The 19529-nt window shown below is 48.4% G+C and overlaps 1 protein-coding gene across 2 annotated transcripts in view; it reads left to right on the plus strand.

Annotated features, from left to right (window-relative positions):
* Positions 1–19529, plus strand: part of Gel (Gelsolin) — a 98984-nt gene that overhangs the window by 55262 nt on the left and 24193 nt on the right. For both annotated transcript variants that reach the window (XR_016283018.1, XM_089544577.1), the window contains exons 4-6: positions 515–645; positions 2914–3194; positions 13424–13565. Coding sequence is in view for 1 of the 2 variants with exons in the window: in XM_089544577.1 (XP_089400703.1) it covers positions 515–645; positions 2914–3194; positions 13424–13565 (554 nt within the window). In the remaining variant the exon portion in view is untranslated. The remainder of the gene's footprint in view (positions 1–514; positions 646–2913; positions 3195–13423; positions 13566–19529) is intronic.

Raw genomic sequence — 19529 nt, forward strand, 5'->3', positions numbered from 1 at the left:
GGAAGCCAATGATGTAAATTACAGATGTTAGATAGTGCTTGACAAATACTGTTGACAGGAATTGACAGCATGCATAAAAGTCGCAATAACAGTTGACAAAAGTTGACAGATTTACTTCATGTACTCGTGAGGGTAGGAAAGGAGAGAGTCCAAAAGTTGTTCGGCAGCCTGACAAGGCTCTCACGCCATAACTAGAGCAACAGTGACAGGCACAGCAACACTATTTCCGAACTTTGCGATAAGAAATCATTTCAGGATTATTTTTAAGGTGTCTCGTACTGTCATCACTCTATAGATAATATTAACAACCCACTGAGAGCATCAACGTAGGCGCAGGTACACTGCGTGAAAAAGAAAACAACAAATGTGATACGCGGATTCCTAACACGCATAACCAGTTACTACTTTCGTTTTTACTTCTTTTTTTCCTTTTCACTTCTCTTAGTAAATATTGTATCTGCGATGATTGTGATCGCTGTTGTCTACTTGCTGACGCTTGTGCACGGCAACGCAGGACGAGTACACGGTGGCCGCCATCAAGAGTGTGGAGCTGGACGACTCGCTCGGTGGCAGCCCCGTTCAGCATCGCGAGGTGCAGGATCACGAGTCCGACCTCTTTCTGTCCTACTTCAAGACGGGAGTCAGGTGAGCACGCACGCCTCTCTTTATCGTCATCTCTTGCGGCTTTCAGCGCTGCTGCATTTTCCAAAATCTTCCGACTCCGTAAGAGGACCGTGATAAAGCCGCATTGCGAGCTCCCTACCTATTGAGACCAGCCGTTTTTGTACTTCGGTGCATCGACAGGGTTTGCTCACGCCATGCGAGGAGTTAGAGCCTGGATGGGGCATGTCTTCGTTAGAGGTTGAACAACCTACGCTTTAGTTTAATTAGTCACGCTAAAAATAGTCCGGTATTCGGTTGACGAGTAGGGCTTAATACTTGCGCCAACAGCCTGCCTTCGGAGAACAAGAATACAAGGATCGAGCCGCGTTAGCATCTGGAATGTCCCAAGAACTTCCGATGCTGAATGTATGAGTAGGACATTGATGGGGTTGATGGTGTTCCTGGGAACTAGGAGCATTTAATTTCATTCACTTCACTTTAATTTCTTAAAGGTACCTTTTTAGGGGCATCGCTTAAGGTGGCGACAGTGTTATGGCAGAAAGTTTTTTGTCCCTGAAAAGCATTGACAAGGAGACGACCTTCTTACAGACATCTCTAGTGCAGAATTGTGCAGTGACATTGTTATTTGCTTAACGGGACAGCTCCGAATGCCTAGCACGAAGAAAACAGTATAGAAAAGCTGCGCATTACTCAGTACAAATGCGAGCGACGGAATCGACAAAATGGCGTGATGCCAGAAGGCAGCAAAGATAAGAGTGCTCGCCGAATGAATAGGGCGGCAGAAAAGCAGCAATTTAATACAAGGCTGTACACTCGTCCCGTAATGGCGTTCAGTTTTTTCTTTAGCTGAGCTATTCTGCTCTGGGCTGTTCTGTAGCGGTGTTGTAGCGTTACCATTCGAATTGTTCCATCGCCGGGCTGTGTCGTCTCTGTTGTGTTTTTTACAGCGCACTGTTTTTTTTTTCTTGCGTGCAATAATAATGCCGTGCCGTTTCGCTGTGCTGTTGTGGAAATGTGCTGTCCTTTCGTTTGCTATTTCGTGATTTCACCGCGGATTTCGTGTCCCAAAAAACTTCACCATGAACTTGTAGATCCCAAATCTAGCGCTCTCGCGCCTCCTCTGTAAGACAAGCGCGCTCACGGCAACGGCAAGGAAAAATTTCAAGTTCCGACTGCACGAGCTTGCGTGGAAGCGCACGAAAGAAGAAACCGACTCATACCGAAGCAAATGAATAAAGGAGACAGTTGATAAGTGGAACCAGATGCAACCTGACAGGGAGGGGCTACAAGCTGAAACTTTTCCGTGACAGGTCATGGAACGACTCCCCTTGTTTGCGCACAACGGATTTCTGCGAAGGTATTCGAAAAGGAAAGAACGCCGAGGGTAAAGTCTCGGAACGTTCGGCAACACGCGAAACGTGGAAAGAGGAAACAGGTGGAAACGGACGTGCGCAGCTTAAGTGGGCGAAATAAACTATGTGGCAGCCGGCACTCCCAAAGATAGGCTGGGGCTTGTGCAGAGCTTTCTTGTAGCATTCGATTGCTCAGCTGTTGGGCTACCCTAGCGGCTATGCTAAAGCAATGAAAAAAAAAAAAACGGCCACATAAGACCCGCGCTGACGGAAATTGGTTTGGTTTGGTTTATTGGGGTTTAACGTCCCAAACCAACTCAGGTTATGAGGGACGCCGTAGTGAAGGGCTCCGGAAATTTCGACCACCTAGGGTTCTTTAACGCTCACTGACATCGCACAGCACACGGGCCTCTAGATTTTCGCCTTCATCGAAATTCAGCCGCCGCGGCCGGGATCGAACCCGCGTCTTTCGGGCCAGCAGCAGAGCACCGTAACCACTGAGCCACCGCGGCGGGGCGACGGAAATTAATATAGCCCGGATAGAATCTACAGATTATAATGGCAGTTTAACGCTGGTACTGCTTAATGAGCGTCCTGCTGTCATTCCCGCCTCTTCAGTCATGTTTCTTCTTTATTTCCGCGAAAGTTTGCTCAAGAGCTACCGCATGAAAACACTCGGCTCTAGGTCTGTGCCAAATGTAAGGGTGCAGTTTTGTTAATATTCACCGGGGTTTCATCATGTCCTTCTCAACCGATAATAGTTACCACGTGCCAGGAAAGCGTCACAACGGAGTTACTTTCTTATGAAAAATAAATAAATAAATAAATAAATAAATAAATAAATAAATAAATAAATAAATAAATAAATAAATAAATAAATAAATAAATAAATAAATAAATAAATAAATAAATCAAATCAATGGCTTGTGCCCCCCAGGTACCTCGAAGGCGGCATCGAGTCCGGCCTGCAGAGCGTGGACAAGACGGTCCACAAGCGGCTCTTCCAGGTCAAAGGGCGTCGCAATGTGCGCGTGAGGCAGGTGCCGCTCGAGGCCAGCTCGCTGAACCACGGCGACTGCTTCGTGCTCGACTGCCGGGACAACGTCTACGTCTTCGTGGGCCACCGCAGCGGCGGCTTGGAGCGAGTCAAGGCCATCCAGGTGGCCACGGGCATCCGCGACGATGTCCACGGCGGCCGCAGCAGGATCAACATACTCGGTATGACATGGCCTGCCCGCTTTCTAGAGCCGCCGGCCACTGAAGTTCACGAGAACACAGGAGCCATAAGGAACTTTCTCTCGCGGCCTTTTGGTACGCAGGTCGAAAATGAGAGGATCACTTACATGGCCACACCGGGCTACAGTGCACAGTACGCATTTCCATCCTAAGTCCCATGCCTTAGACAGCAAGAAGTCTCGCGTGCCGTAAACTCCGACACTGCATGCATGCTGGAAGCATTCTCACGCAGCCACGCAGTTCCAGGTGGTTCCTCAATAGGAGGCACATTGCATATAAAATGCATGCCGAAGCGCATAAAGCTCTACCTACACATCTTAGAACCGCCGTCAAACCGTCACTCGTAGCTGTCCGTGGTGTTTCCATGAGAGTTAGAGCGTCAGGAAGTGCATGTCTCAGGGTAATAAATGCCAAGTCTCCTCTGGAAGTCTCCTCGTACAGTCCTTAGGTGCCCGATGGTGTTTTCATGAGACACATGCATGTCTCTGCACGAGAAGTGCTCTACTTGAAGGCTGCATTTGACGTCGCTGCATATGACTTTAATGTTCACGACGACGATGACATATTCCTTGGAGGATTATGTAAACCAGCCCACCGTCAACAGCTGCGGGGTGGTAGCTGGTTCGATCGAACGCGTCTCAATCGAGGCATTTCAGGGGCAAAACAAAGGCGAGACAACAATGGTGCGACCAGCTGCGCCTTGGGTTTCTTGGCGAACCCAAGAGGTAGGGCACTCGTTATACATAGCCAAGTTTCCTGTGTAATGAAACAAGCTGTGACAGTACTTTCCCAAGCGAACAGGTTTGCAAAGATAAGAGGTGAGAGAAGAAAAAAGTACACGGTAGCGTTGGGCTTCTCGCAGGTTTATATTCAGAAACGACAAAGACGTGCTTGGCTTGATGTGCCCCCATACCCACTTCTGCAGGTTTCCACAGGCCAAATTTAGACGGTTTCAGCCATTGCGTTGTTTCTAATTGGTTGGAAGACCCGTCCGGCCTATTTCCTGAAAGGCTGCTTTCAGCCACTCAACGGCTATGCGTTGTTTGGGTTACATTGAAATGGTTTTAATTCGTCGAAATAGGGGTACATGTAGTATTAGACCGCAAAGGTAAACTGTAAGTAGGTGGCAATTAATTTGCTTAACTAACACAAAGAGCCTAAACCACGAATCGAAAGCCATATTATAATTCGCTTCATAGTCACTGCGTCTCAGTTCGTACAGGTGCGTGTGTACTGCCCGGTGTGACGTTTTCTGATGTGTGCTGGCACGTTGGTAGGAAACAGGACGGCCATTGTTCCTTTTCAACCAACAATCCGCGCTTTAGGACTTGACTGCAGGAAAACAGTGCATGCCCCATTAATGGTGTGATGTTAGCGCTATGCGGAAATGGCGGCACCAAAATGATGATAACGAGAGCTATTTACATGCTAGAGCATTGTTGACGAAGTCTTCGTATGTTCAGCGAGGCATCGTATACTTGCTCGATTCTGAACCTGTGTGTGTAATGCGTGTGCGCGGCTGTCATTGGCCCATTTTCTTGCATGGCCAGGCGTGAAATAAACGCGCGTGATCGATGATGCGCGCGACGCTGCCGAGTGCGGCCGCACTTGCTGCTTGCAGTGCTGATCAAGGCAGCGCGAAGAAGACAACTTGGTTTGTTAAAATGCTAGTTGGTGCAAACATGTCGCGGTGAAGCCGACATACCGAGGGAGAGAGAGCGCGCGCGAAAGAGGTTAGCTTATAATCAGCGTCGTCAGCAATGTTGAGTTCAATGCAATACGTAGGCCTCTCCAATTATTGTCCAATTAGCTCTGATCAGTGACAGCCACGACGTGCCGTCCGTGCAATTTTTTATTTGTTTATTTATTTTTTATTTATTTATTCAAAGTACCTACAGCGCCCATGAGGCATTATTGGGGGGGGGGGGGGTATTTACACTACAGCCATGTAGTGTAAAATAGGCCCAGCATGTTGTGCGCTCATAACAATCACACGCATCAGCAATTCAGGTTAGCCACTGAACAGAAGGCGTCCACCCGGGGTTTTACTGCTTCGAGCTCGCAGCTACGTCGTCTTCTCTGACGAAATCGAGAGGGGGCCTACGCGGATGAGATGCGGGAGTGTTCTAATACCGAGTGAGAACGAAGAGGAATCGACTGGTCATGCCATGCGTTCCACAAAGAGGGGCCACTGGCCCAAAGTGCCCACGTGGGACCCATTGAAGCCCAACATCGCTTGAAGCCTGGGCCTCACCTCACCTCGAACGACTGCCTGGAGCCCCCGGTTTGCGTTTTATTTGCATTGAAATTTATTCTGTTGTAAAAACAGGCTATCAGTTATCTGTCCTACCCCTCACCTTCCCCTCTTTCCATGTACCGTCCAGGTCGGTCAATCAATCAATCAATCAATCAATCAATCAATCAATCAATCAATCAATCAATCAATCTTGATCCAGCATTCTTCCAGATATTATAAAATGAAAAATACTGCTACCAGCAGCTTGACGGGGTTCTTGCCCCTTTTTGTTCAGCAAGCCAGCCAAGGCTGATTTGTTATTCTTTATTGCAGAGTGCATATTATTATTCTGAGGATAAATTGATTATAAAAAAAAGGGCATGCGCGTAGCCTAAACTTTCGAATTGTGACGCCAGCTGGTCACATTTAGTTAAATTTTTATCTAATTTTATAATTTATGAAATTGAAACGGAACAAGTGAAGAAAGCAGCAAGAAAAATACTAGAGGTATGATTATACTGCTCACAAACCTGTTCTCAAGGGGAAGAGTAAATCGTTAGGCAGTCGTAGTAAGGATCATAGTGGGCGTGGAATTCAAATACTGTTGTAATATAAAGGCGCCAAAAACCACACACACAAGACAAGAGAATGGGACAGAGCGCCTGTCCCGTTCTCTTGTCTTGTGTGTGTGTGTGGTTTTTGGCGCCTTTATATATCACAACAGGGCAGAGGGAATATCTCCGAGGCCGGACGGGATGAGCTGAGGGGAACATGTTTCCACACGAGGTCGCCGCCGGCGAAGAGCGGAGCGGCTCGCGAAACGTCCGCGAGCTATCCCGGTGCCGAGCGCGCGCGCAGCAAAACGCCATCCGTGGCGCTGGTGTCGCTGCGACGCGAGCGCCCTCCCCTGTTAGTTAAAAGTAACCGAACCGAGAGGAGTGCTTTGCGGGGGAGCTAACCACAGGGAACTAGTGCGTTGCGGGAAAGCGAACGCAGGGGACGAAGGCGTCCCCACAAATCATACCTCTAGTATTTTTCTTTATAATACAATGAATTACCATCTCGTCCAGCAAGAAGTTCTCTTAAGAATTCAGATACATTTATAGGTATACTGAGGACAGCGAGGGCTTGGTTGGTGTCCGGGCAACCTACCAATATCCACAGCAAGGCCTGGACACCCCTCTTTTCGTGACGATGATGCACACCTTTGTTTTTATTCGAGGCTTTAAATACACAAGGGACGAATTGAGGACGTGTGAACTGAGCACTTTTCAGTTTGCATCAAGGTTGTGCTCTAGGACGGTTCTCAGCTCGTTATTAGGGGCGCTGTTTTTTCCCAGTCACCACATTCTTCGTCAGGTCACGCAAATATATGAATCAGGAAAAAATGACTGGCCCACGTACATGGATAACTCCAGCTCATGACGGTCACCCATTCAATATTGGGAAACGTAAAGTCGTGGATGTGGCCATAATGCCTCCGAGCGCATGCCGTTCTCGCCAAAGTAACCAAGCAATCAGGTTTGTTTCTTATCCGTGTAGGGGAGAGCGTATGGCTCCCCGTGATTTCTATATGTGTAAAGTAACTGACTGACCTGCTGGGAGGCGAAAGCGGTAGTAAAGCTCACCCGCTGATAGCTTTGAACATTGATGATGCTCTATGCCTCCACTAAAAGTTCAGTGTATGCCTAACAAAGGTCCATTTGGTCATGTAGCTATCGGCGATGATGCGCCTGAACGCTCTTCAGCTTACCGTAATGAAAAAGTACATTCAGCGGCATAGTCTGAGCTTGAAGTGAATGGCGTCCGCATAGAGGGGCGCTCGATTATTTGATTTGTCGCCCCCTATTCGGTTTGCCCATTCAGGTGCTCAAGTCTGTTGTCGACGCCGTGTGGCCAGGACAAAAGAACACATTTAGCTTCAGTGAGTCTGCCGTGCCGAAGAAAACTAGGACAAAGAAACTGAACTGCTGCATACAAGACGGGTGGCTTTGCCACCGTATTTTCCACGTCGGAAAGCTGTAAAATGTATTTAACCAACCATCACAAACGGAAATCTTTTTGTTTTTCTGTTCCAGTGATGGGAAAGGACACTTGTTCTAACCATGTAGAATTTGGTATTACTCTCTGTCATTTCAATTTTATAATTATCGAGGTTTTCAAGACTATCAATCACTGATTGTCTGTGAGCATTGATAACAACCAAGCGGAGAAAGAAGGAAACAAAAACGAAGTAAAGAGAGAGAGAGAGAGAAATAACAAGAAAAAAGGAAATAAATGAATGAACGACTTAAGAAGGAAAGGAGCCGTAAGTAATAGCAGCGCCTCGGAGCTGTGTTTTAAGAAAGATATCTTTGCGTCGTTGCACTGCACTGAAGAAAACCGCGCTTCCACATTGTACGTTCCGAACCTTAGAGTAGTTTCAGCAATCTGGCTTTGGTGGGCAGTACAGCCGGTTCAAAGCGCTTTCGACAAATTGCCATGGTGGATGGCGAGTAGATCTGAACATGCTCTGATAATTCCTGCCTCGGAAAATAATTACAGCGTTATGTACACATAGATGGTAACAGCAGCGTGAGGTAGGCATCGCGTAGTTAATGTGGAACAAAAATATACTGTCATATACTAGTCTTCCTGCCCGTGTATTGTGACGTATATAGAGGACTGGTAGACGTGATGGGATTCTGAGGTTTATACATAAATAGGTTTTTTATATAAAAGAGGTGACTTCTATAGGGCTGTGCGGCGTGAGGAGGAGGAGGAGAGGGGGGGGGTGCAGCACACACGAAGTGGTGTAGCGCAAGCGCTCTTATACGTTCCTTGAGCAGGCTGGAAGATTGGACGATGCGTGAAAATGCGGCGTAATTTTTCTCCCAGTGGGGGCATCTATGACAGCGGAGACATTACGTTCTGATACCTTACACGAACTCGCTTACGGTACAGCATTCCTAGCGCGGGCTAGAAGATTGGACGATGCGCGAAAATGCATAATATTTTTTACTCCTAGCGAGGGCATCCATGACAGCCGTGACATTACGTTCGGATACCTTGCCATCTCGACTTGAACTGTCACCCTCCCTCCGTTATAAACGGCGACGGGCACATTCCATAAAAAACAGCACGCCTACCAAGCACAGCGACACGCAAGCATTCGCCCTGGTCGTAAAGAAAAACCCGAAGCAGTTGTGCGGGCGGTTGTAAACAAAAATGGAGAAGCGAATAACAAAATTTCAGGATGATGAAGACGTCTGATGCGGCAATTCTGCGAAAGCAGTTGGATTTACCCTGGGTGATTACTTCGATGCTTTTACTCTACTGAATACTCACATTCTGAGGGTGGGATTCACACACGCGACAGAAACTTTAGGGAAAGTAACGGTGGGCGGAGGTGTTGGATCTGGGGTGGCGCTGAGTAGGTGGGTGGGCAGCCCCCGTAGTTAGGGAGGTGGAGTGCTGAGGTGGCTGGAGGGTGATGCTTCTAGAGGGCAACTGGCCTTCCCTCTGCATTTTTGATTTCGTATTCGCCGTCGCTTTTCACAAGACAGCGTTAAGGCTTCCGTTCAGCGAAAAACCCTGCGTCGTCCCGGCATCGTTGTTGTGTCAAGAAACACACGTCACGCGTGACGTTACGCGCGGATGTCTGGAATGAAAGTAACTGAAAAGAAGACTAATATTAATTAAAGCTCGGCGCACGTCGCAGACGACTTAACCATAAACTAATTGATTTTACGCGAAGAAATATTTCTACAGACTTTGCTTGCGATTCAAACCCACGACCCTTGGGTCGCTAGCCAGGCACGCTATCGACCGGGCCACGTAACTTGTGACCTTGCACTTTGGCTTCAACCGGCCCCAAGCCTGGGTCGGTGTGAGCTCTTTCTTGATTCTGCAAGGAAGGAGGAGCGGCCATTTCGTGCCTAGCGGATGTCGAAATAGCTCTCCCAGCAGTTTCTGCTCTGTTTGCAAACATGCGCGTGTCGGTAATTAAGCGTGAGCAAACGGAGCGACCATTTTCGGAAGAGGCTACATCACGGGTTATTCTATGGTTGATCATCATCGTCATCAGCCTAATTATACCAACTGCAGGGAAGAGGCTTCTCCCGCATATCTTCATTTATCCCTGTGCTGTGTCAAATGCGGCCAACTTATCCCAGGCTACATTCGACTAAACAGCCCGACGACGGTTAGTGAATATCGACGACTTGTCGACAAGCATAATAAATGATTAATTTCCTTTTTTTTTTCTAACGCATTTTTTGAACCATTTACTGTGTAAGACCCGTGAGAGGAGGTTCCCATTCACGGTTCTTATACTCCAGGTCTGGAATTTCGTGCATGATAATACATACTACATGGGTTATTCTGGACACACTAGTATTGGGTCTCTGCGAAGTTTCATCAGTTTAATGGAAATTGTTTCACTTATACTACAATTAGTGCACACGAATCAGGAGCGGACTGCTGGAAACTCGTCGAGAAGGAGGTTGTGGCGAGGGAAGGGCGGGGGGCAGTACCATAGGCATATTGCATTTAAAGCAGGGTAAGTCTGATGCCTTAGAGATGACAGCGCACCCCCCCCCCCCCCCCCCCTAATTTCGCCTCGCTTCTGTCAAGGAAGAAAAAATGCTGGTCGTTTAGCATTGCTAAGAACGAAGAATTGAGTTAAAGCAGGTGCTTGCACGTGGACACCAACGTCACACACCTGAAAGTGCGATGGAAGGCACATCCGTTTTCCTTTCGTGCTGCGCACACATGAAGGTTGATGAAGACGACGACGACGCGCAACTTGCAACGAGTGAGTGTGTTGCAGTTTAACGCGAGGCGGGATAGGACGCTGCCTAGGCATGGTGCTCTCGTGCAGTGTCCAGCGAAGCTGGTCTGTTCGCTCCGGCGCGGATTCGCAACCCAGTTGCGGTAACCTTTATTCTATTTCTCCAGGTTGACCAAGGCCACCCCCATTAAAAGTCTCGCATATTTCTCGCCATTTCCCGCATCACGTGACTAACTTCAGAGGATTCACCACACACCAGCGTTTTCCAGGTTATGAGGCTAGTTGTGATTTCGCACTGAAAATTGGTTTTCTTTCACTTTCGCTTCTCTGTACGGTACTCTTGGGAACCGCCGTCGAATCCGCCTATGACACGAATGTGACCAAGATGTCTCACCCAAGGAGTAATTCTCGCTTTGCAGATGCTCTGAGTCACAAGAAAGACACGCATGTCTTAGTACTCATGTATTTTTTCTCCGTCGCGGTCACCCCGTCGTCATCCTCGGGGTCGTCGGCGTGTCCCGCGCGGAGTCGGTCGACGCCGCCGGCGCAGCGCGGGTGGTGGTCACGAGGTCGCCGCTTTCGGTCGAATCATCATGACCTGCCTGTTTCGGCGCGCCCGCGGCGCTCACGCCTCCAGCCCGGCCGCGCTTGATTGCGCGCCATTAATGACGCCTCGGCGGCGGCCGCCAACCACACGGTGGCGTGCCTCGTGCGCGGGGGTTAACGCGGGCGCTCACGCAAACACGCCGCCTGTGCGCGGTAAGGGACACGTGGCCCGCTCGCGTCGCCAGACTGAGGCGCGAGCACCCGCTCCCGCGCGCGCCGCACGCAGGGCACGTGTGGACGCGGAAGAGAGAAAATAAAAAAGCAGTGGAAAGACCCCTACCCCTTGCTTGAACCTTTGCGAGGCAGCCTGCCTGACAACTAACCGGTACAAAAACAAGGTAGTCTAATAGGAAAGAATGAGATCGTCGGGCTACTTGCCAATAATCCTTGCCAGACTGAAAAAAAAAGTGAATGAAGGATAAAACAAAGTAAGAAGCCAACAAAGAATTGAAGAAAGAAAGAGAGAAAGCTAAGAAGGAAGTAAGTAAGTAAGGAAACGATGGAAGGAAGGAAGGCAGGCAGGCAGGCAGGAAGGAAGGAAGGAAGGAAGGAAGGAAGGAAGGAAGGAAGGAAGGAAGGAAGGAAGGAAGGAAGGAAGGAAGGAAGGAAGGAAGGAAGGTGAACGAAGGAAAGAAAGAAAGGATCAACAAACAATGTGTTGCTGTTGTCCTTGCGTTAGTCGAGATTAGTACCTCGTGTATCTCGAGATTACTCTAGATACATGAGAGCAACAGTCTGTACATGGTCGCGATTAATTAACAATGTGTTGTTTTCTGCGCGGTACAGCATTACAACGATACAACGCGATAGAAAAGAGAGCGCAATACAACAGCAGCACCTCATCGCATGCATCTTGAAGTGTGCACTGTTCTACTACCGGGGCCACTCGGAAATAACGTGCAGCTCGCGTGGGAAGTGTCTGTCCTATCGAGACAATAACCTTCCAAGCCCCTGCAGTTGTATTTCTCCCCGTGCAAAACAACTGTCTGAAAAGGTCAACGGCACAAAATTCAGCGTTACTGAACACACAGCGAAGGCACAATGTTAAGCATGAAAGCTGACTGTTGCGCGAGGCATGTTTAGCCTAGCTGGTACGGTCACTTCTCGTCGTTAAAAAACATTGTTTACATAGGAGTCGCTGTGTGACTTCAGAGAACTCGCTTAAAAGTTCGGCTCACGTTCTGCTCGGAGGGAAACTTGTAGTTTAGTACTATTTGTATGTAATTTTACGTTTCGTGGCGACTGATGCTATCACCCAAACTTAAGCTGAAAAAATTCATGGAGACACCTAATTCCATTACGTGTTGGCAATTCGATAGCATTAGCAGCTGTTGATGCCTTTACACGAACCGACGTCACTTTCGATGCTATGATGTCGCTTCCTTCCAGCCAATGGGAATGCACCGGTCTGGTGACGTCATTTCCCTGCAGCCAATCAGCTAATTTAGCTTCCGGCGACATTTTCTTCCTTAAAACTGACATGTCATTCATGGGTCCAGTCTTTGCGGTCACAGCCTTTTTGCCCATGTGCCTCAGTGCCTCAATTCAGGGCTCTAAATGTGGTGCGGTTATGGGGAAGACATGGCCGGAAATAGATAGGCCCGGACGTTTATCTTTTATGTCTGAAGTTTATGTGAAATACGTGGGGCACGAAAAGTTGAATTAGGGAATTGATTACATACCACGGGAACCCTTATGACTTCTCTTCTACCATTCAGTGCTTTTGTTAAGGTCCCCTATCAGATAAGAAGGAAATACATTAGACCTGACAATAATCCGATAATACTTCAGACAGTAGCTGTGTTCCGCTCTACATTCATGGCCGCCAGTGTTTCGCCGCTGCAATAGCCCATTGTTTAAGCTTTTCTCATTACCTAAACAAAACCTAATCGCAGGACGATATCCTGAGCGCAAGAATTTGGATATTTCTGGTTTATTTAATACAGTAAATCATTACATGTTGATTTCGTACACTGCTGCGATTCGTAAGTGGAGCAGGAGGAGAGGCAGGGGAAGCTAAGGAAAGGCGGGGAGGTTAAGCGGGACGACAAACAGGTTTGCAACCCTGCACTGGGAGAAGGGATTAGGGGATGTAAAGGGGAATAATACTAACCCCCTGCTGGCCAAGAGGCACCTTTGCCAAGTGTTGTGCTTTATATCGTGTCTCATTATTATTGGCAATCTGACGCTCGTGCGCTGAAATCTTGACACACCGAACTTCGGTGTGCCGAAATCTCGGTTCACAGGCGCTTTATTCGAGTCTCATAGCTTCGCTTTCAAAATCCTGCCCTTTTTAAGGCTTAACCAGTCGGTACATGCGTTCATTTCGAGGACTGCGATGTGCAAGAGGACGGAGACTTGTAAGAACCGCCAGGAAACGCAGTCCTATAGGCTACGTCAGTATTCGTCCTGTCGAAAACCGCTCCGCACGACTGCATAAGGTTATGCGTCTCATCGCATGCGTGCAGCTGCGGGCCCTTCGCTTCTCGTGCAGCGATCAAAGTGTAGCGAGCCAGTGACGGGCGAGCAGGGGTTCCGGGGCGCGAGTTAATTCAGCCTGTATGACCCGCGCTGCGCTTTTTTGTTCCCTTCACGCAGACGAGAGCAGCTGCGAGGCCGAGGTGAATACATTCTTCGAGGAACTCGGCTCCGGCTCGCCCGCCGACGTCAAGGATGCCGCCGAGGGGGGCGACGACGTCGAACACGAGCGCTCCATCGACACCGAGGTGTCGCTCCACAGGTACAGCATACACGCTCCACGCATGCGCGAGCACGCGCCTTGCGGGGGCGGTGATTTGCTGGCACATTTCGTTGTCAGGTCTTCAGTTGACGCTGCCGCTGCAGTGGTACGAGAGGTGCACCTTAAATTCTAACCTCCCCCTGGAGTGGATGTTTGTTAAGTGATAGAACTGAATACTGTTACACTCAGTTGAATGACCGAAAAGTCCTCTTTCCGAGGAGAAACGACACCTTTGGAGGCAGTTCATACCAGCGGCAATTATACTACTTCCGCAGCAGGTGCACGATGGAGTATCTGAATGGCGCTATAGAAGAATGAGAGGAGCTGTTGACGACGGCAACAGTGCACTGAATTGCCGACCTTTTCGGCGGACGCGAAGGGCGTACTCCGTCAGGCTTTCCTTTTCCTTATGTGCCAGAAGTCTGATGGCCCGAAATCTGGCCTTTAAAGCGGCCGAAGGAGTGGAGCCCAGCTACCCCCATTCTTTTACGACGACATGGAGATATACAACGCATGGTGGAAAAAGAACTCCTCAGGTGGTGGCTATGTTGAAAATAGATCTGCTTCCAAGTTTTCCAAGATGTTCCGGGTTTTCTTGGTGAATGCAGTATATTTCATTTGAATTACTGAACGAAAATAACAGCCAAGGAGGCAAAATTTTCCCACGGACCCTCGTAGTCAGCGATTAGGTGCACCGATTGTTGACAGTATGTAGCACGTAGTGAAAAATAATAACTCTCTGTGTGGGGTTTATATAAAGGAATCCGACAGTCTTGGTTTCGGAAGCTGTTAGTTTCCTTCATATGTATGCCATAACGAGCCCCTAATTTTCATACCCTTACCTGATCTCTATGCTGGGTTAATATTTAGAGAGCCTGGCGCGATACAGTGTTCATCTGAATCGTCACCAAAGCCAGCGACAAGATCACGCTCGGCCATGCAGTTCAAACCCATTGAAACATGTCACCATATAATTTCTAGCGTTCTTTAGGTGAAAAACTAACGAGCATGCAACATGTGAATTAACTCCAGCGCTGTCACACTAGTTCAAGTAATTTTCGTGTGTGAAACGCCATTCCACTTATTTGAATAGAGCTTATAAGAAGCTGCTCTTAAGTCCTAGTTATTAACTGAAAGCTGTGTAGAACCCGATTAAGAGTGTAGAAAAAATGCACTGCTTCGATTCCCCACAGGTCGACATTTATTTTACGGAGCCAGCTGTCAATAGCATGTTTTCCGGTCCTACGGCTTCAGCGTTGGCGTCGTTGATGTCACTGTAACGTGCCACCCTAATTGGTCAGTATGCAGTGACGTCATGTATGACGTGACGCATGCCACACACGGGTATCATGCGCACTAAGGTCTTTTTAATGATAACGCGCGCTTTAGTGCAGTTCGCTGAAATTTAGCCTGATTTGTCTGAACTGGGGCAAGTACCTGAAAATAAATAAAACGCAACTTGAAGTGTTGGTCTCAACTTCATGATATGCTGAAACGCATGCGAAAGTGAGCTTGCGACTGTTTATCGAGTTGCTTTCGCACACGACGGGTTGTGTAACTGGCATAATGATGAAGAGGAAAACGTGTTGCTCAGAGGCTGTGGTCTGGAAACAAGAGTCCTGCAGCGCTGTCTGCTGTGCGTGGAGGGATATTGGCTGCCGGCTTTGAGAGAGTGGTCACGGTTGATGTTCATTTTTTTTATATCAGTTCTCACTCACTCACTCACTCACTCACTCACTCACTCACTCACTCACTCACTCACTCACTCACTCACTCACTCACTCACTCACTCACTCACTCACTCACTCACTCACTCACTCACTCACTCACTCACTCACTCACTCACTCACTCACTCACTCACTCACTCACTCACTCACTCACTCACTCACTCACTCACTCACTCACTCACTCACTCACTCACTCACTCACTCACTCACTCACTCACTCACTCACTCACTCACTCACTCACTCACTCACTCACTCACTCACTCACTCACTCACTCACTCACTCACTCACTCACTCACTCACTCACTCACTCACTCACTAAATCTTTTTCACAACTCTATAGACGTAGGCTCATTCTACATAGTTTCTATAGTGTTTGTTATTTAGCGTTACTTCATATTGTTACGTGAAGGCAAGCCGATGAAAACAGGGCCATGTGATACGTGGCGATGGAATGATTTAATGGCGGTGGGCCTAGCGCGAGCACTCCGTGCCGCGCCACTGCCCACTTTGTCGTCTTCTAGTTCGTGACATTATTCACAGGTGTAAAGCGTGAAGCAACCGCACAGCAACGACAGACCAGTCCTAGAGTACTCCCATTACAGCGTTTTTTTCTTGTATAACAACAAGAACAGCTGGTAATCATGAAGAAAGTATGCGAGAGCAGTAGCGTGCGAAGAGTACGGTTTTCTTGACGCCGAACCTCGAGGAGAATATATGGACGCGTTGTTGCGACCGGGACAATGTGTTTTGCGGATGAGGGACGTCGACAACAAACGCACTTTTATGTCGCAGAGGTCGTGTCGGCTGACGTTCATAACAGCTGCCACCGACAGAATAAACCACTTTAGCAGGTTCATTTGCCGGTATTTGTGCATCAACCTTGGTAAACGTAACATGACGCTGTTCCATTAATATCTTCTCACGCTGAGCCACAAAGTGCAAGCGGATGCTCTGGCATACATGCTGCATCTTGGTAGAAAGCGGACCTTTTTTTCTTTTTCAGAACGAGCCAAACTCTCGGTACGTACAGTGCATCTCGCTCCCGGATATTATTGCAAAGGTCTTTTGTGTCTAGAAACACGCCTGAGTGTCAGACGGCTTAGTTTCTCCGACGCTCGAGCACTAAAGAAGTCATCAGCGTGCATGTTCAGACGCACCAAGCAAATTAATCCCTTTTCCTCTCTTATGTTTCTCAAGTGAACTGACTTTAACGAGTGAAGTGACTTTTTTTTTTTATTTGCGCGCTTTGGTCCCTCTAACTCACTCGGACGAAGCTAGAAATAGGGAAGTGTTAACCTCGTTCCCGAAGAAGGCAGGGCGAGTATTTCGCTGGACATTTGGCTCTGATTACAACTGGCCAACTTATATGCGTCGGTTTTTATTCTTACTTGGTGCACAGACTGCTAGGAACTTTTCTTTGGTTGAAAGGTAAATGCGTATTACACGAAATCGTAAAGCTCTCGTGTCGCAGAAAAGGCGCTGTCGGCGTTGCCATCTGCGTGATGGAAAAGTTAGGACTAGTCGATTACAAGAGGCTGCCATAGATGGCGCCAGCCGCACTAGCACGCAGACACGTTCGTGCGGCTTTATTAAAGCGGAGCTTATTTTTCACATATTGATTGTTAAAGAGGAAGTAGTGTCCGTGTCTGCGTGGGCAAGAGGGACCGCTGTCGCGTGTCAAACCCTTAAAGGTGGAGCTTAAGTGTCCCCAACTTATCTTTTCAGGCATTCGCAAATACCTCCGATATGTTGTAATATTAGCGCACACAGGGCGTTACAATAATGTATTGTCCTAAAAACGTGGCATCAACACCGAGAGAAACAAAAACACATATAGGCATGCAAATAGTATTGTGTAAAGATCGCCGTCGTTATTTATACGTACATGTTCAGTGATAATGGCCGCAAGCAACACAAAAGGAAAAGAAAAACTTGTGGTTTTGTGCTGAACTGAGCAACCAATCAACAAAGAGTTCCTGCGTGGCAAAGAAAACCCACAGCTGCAGTAACGGCACAGCAAACTCATCCAGAGAAAGCAAATCATTTTCGAATCTTAGTGAATGTCTTTCAAGGATAGGCTTTAGGAATAGATGGCTTTTCAACGTTGAACAATCTTCTAACCAGTTGGTGTTCTTTCTGCAGCCCATGCAACGCGATGATCTCATCGCCGTGAGAAGGGCTGTACGCTAGGTCTGTGGTTGGGAGCTTTTCTCAGGGCCAGATGCAACGTGATGATCTCTTTGTGGGGTCCCACCTCAGGGCATTATTCTGTTCCGTCAAGCCAGAGCGACTGAACCTGCGGCTGCAGTTCTAGCGGAAGGGAAGAGAGAACGACAACAATAACGGATAAAGCCTCATTAAATGCAGGTCTAATGGGCATGTGCAGGTCATGCGACGCGAAGAGAAGATAGCAGTGGTGGCTTAGGGTATTGAAGTGGGTTGCAGAGTAAAGAACAGAGTAATGAACAGTGAAATTATGATACCTGCAGGGGTATGGTGGCCATAGCTGGCGCAGGGTAGTGTTAATTAGAGATCTGTGAGAGAGGCCATTGTGCTGCAACAGTCTTACTTTAGATAATGATGGTGATTATGGACCACTCTGCCCGGCGGCGCAGTGGCGCATAGCGTTTTGGGCGTTGGAAGCATCAACTTTAATCTGCTTCTCGCTGTTCATTTATTTTATATCGATGTTTTACTCTCAAAATTTTCTCATTGTATTCATTTACAATGTACCTCAGGCGTGTGGAACTTTTTAAGCCGGTCCATGAGGTGCTTATTAGTCTACCCTGGGAGGAGAGCTGGCTGTGCTGGCTGAAGTGACCAAATACGTAGCTGCTAGTCCGCTTCTCTGCCGTTGATAGAATGGAATCACGTTTCTTCGGGAGTGTCCCATCACGCGAAACAAGCATCGAACGGTCGAGACAGCTGCATTGTTGAGTGCTCCGGCTGTCTCCGGACAGCGTCGCTGCGACGCCGTAAATCGCACCGACAGCTTGTAGTCGGCGCCGTAGGGTCTTGCCGTTCTTTCCCGACAACTCACGGGCTTTGAAGAGAGACTTTTTGCGGTAATTGCTGCGGGACAATGCAATGAAACGGCGGGCGAGACGCCAATTATCCCCGCATTCAAGGGCCACCGCAACGTACACAATAGGAACGCTTTTTTTGGGTCTCGGTAACAAGCAGGCCAAAACGCAACTTTTCTGTGGAATGCGTGCGGCCGATAACTTGCCCGCCTGAACCGCCTGTCGGAGTTATCCAGTGAGTTGCCAAAGGTGGTCCCCATAGGAAAAAATAAAGAAAAACGTCTTGATTCACTGTTTAAGAACGGTTATGTTCGAAGTTAAGTCAAAGGATGTACGCAAGCGCAGCGGCGCAGTAACAACGAACACCTACGGCATCAGTAATACATAATCGGATACAACTCAAAAACGAAGCGGCAAACGCCTCTCAAAGGAAGCCGTGCAGCCAATGGCTTCGACCGACTGTCATCGCGTCGCGGTTAATCCCCTGTCACGCTATTAGGGGATTAACCGTGACGTCATAAAGATCGCTAGACGCCATTGGCTAGAGGAACTCCTTCGAGTGGCATTTGCCGCTTCGCTCTTGAGTTGTATCCTACTATAGTGAGTAGACATATCACAAAGCGCCTAACTTCGGAGACGTCTGGCCATATCATTTGTCAATCACGTCAGCTATACTAGCATGGCGAACTCTGTACGTCAAGGTTCTTTTCGTGCGGCTCAGCCAGCCCAGTCCCGCAGACAGCCCCTTGAGCAATCTCTCCGCCGACAGTAAGCCGTTCTCACGGCGCCGCATAAGGCTAGCAAATTCGCGGCAGTCTGGCGACCTCCTCGGCGCGCATAGCCCTGATAGGCGTTCATAAAGGACGCGGTGCAGCTGTCGGAGCTATTTTTAGGGCGAGAAGAGAGGCGCGTCTTTGCCCCCTCTGTGCTGGGCTTATCGAAGCAGCGGCCGAGAACAAGCACACCCGCGGGGAGCGCATAGGCAGTATAGGCGGCCCTCCCGCGGTCAGCGATGTTTGCGCAACGCGGCCAGGAGGACACTTTTTGAAAGAGTGCCCGTAGCATTGGATCTCTATACACCATGTACGTGCGTTTCGCAAAAACCTGTTGGCTGCCTTTACGGCCGCACGAGTTCGATGCCCTCTTGAAAAGCTTTTGCTGGGCATCTGCTGGGACGAAAGGCGAAGGATTTCGATGGTTTCCCCGTCGAT

Source organism: Amblyomma mixtum, chromosome 5 (assembly GCF_055824585.1).
Source record: "Amblyomma mixtum isolate Tamu chromosome 5, ASM5582458v1, whole genome shotgun sequence".
Taxonomy (NCBI): Eukaryota; Metazoa; Arthropoda; class Arachnida; order Ixodida; family Ixodidae; genus Amblyomma; species Amblyomma mixtum.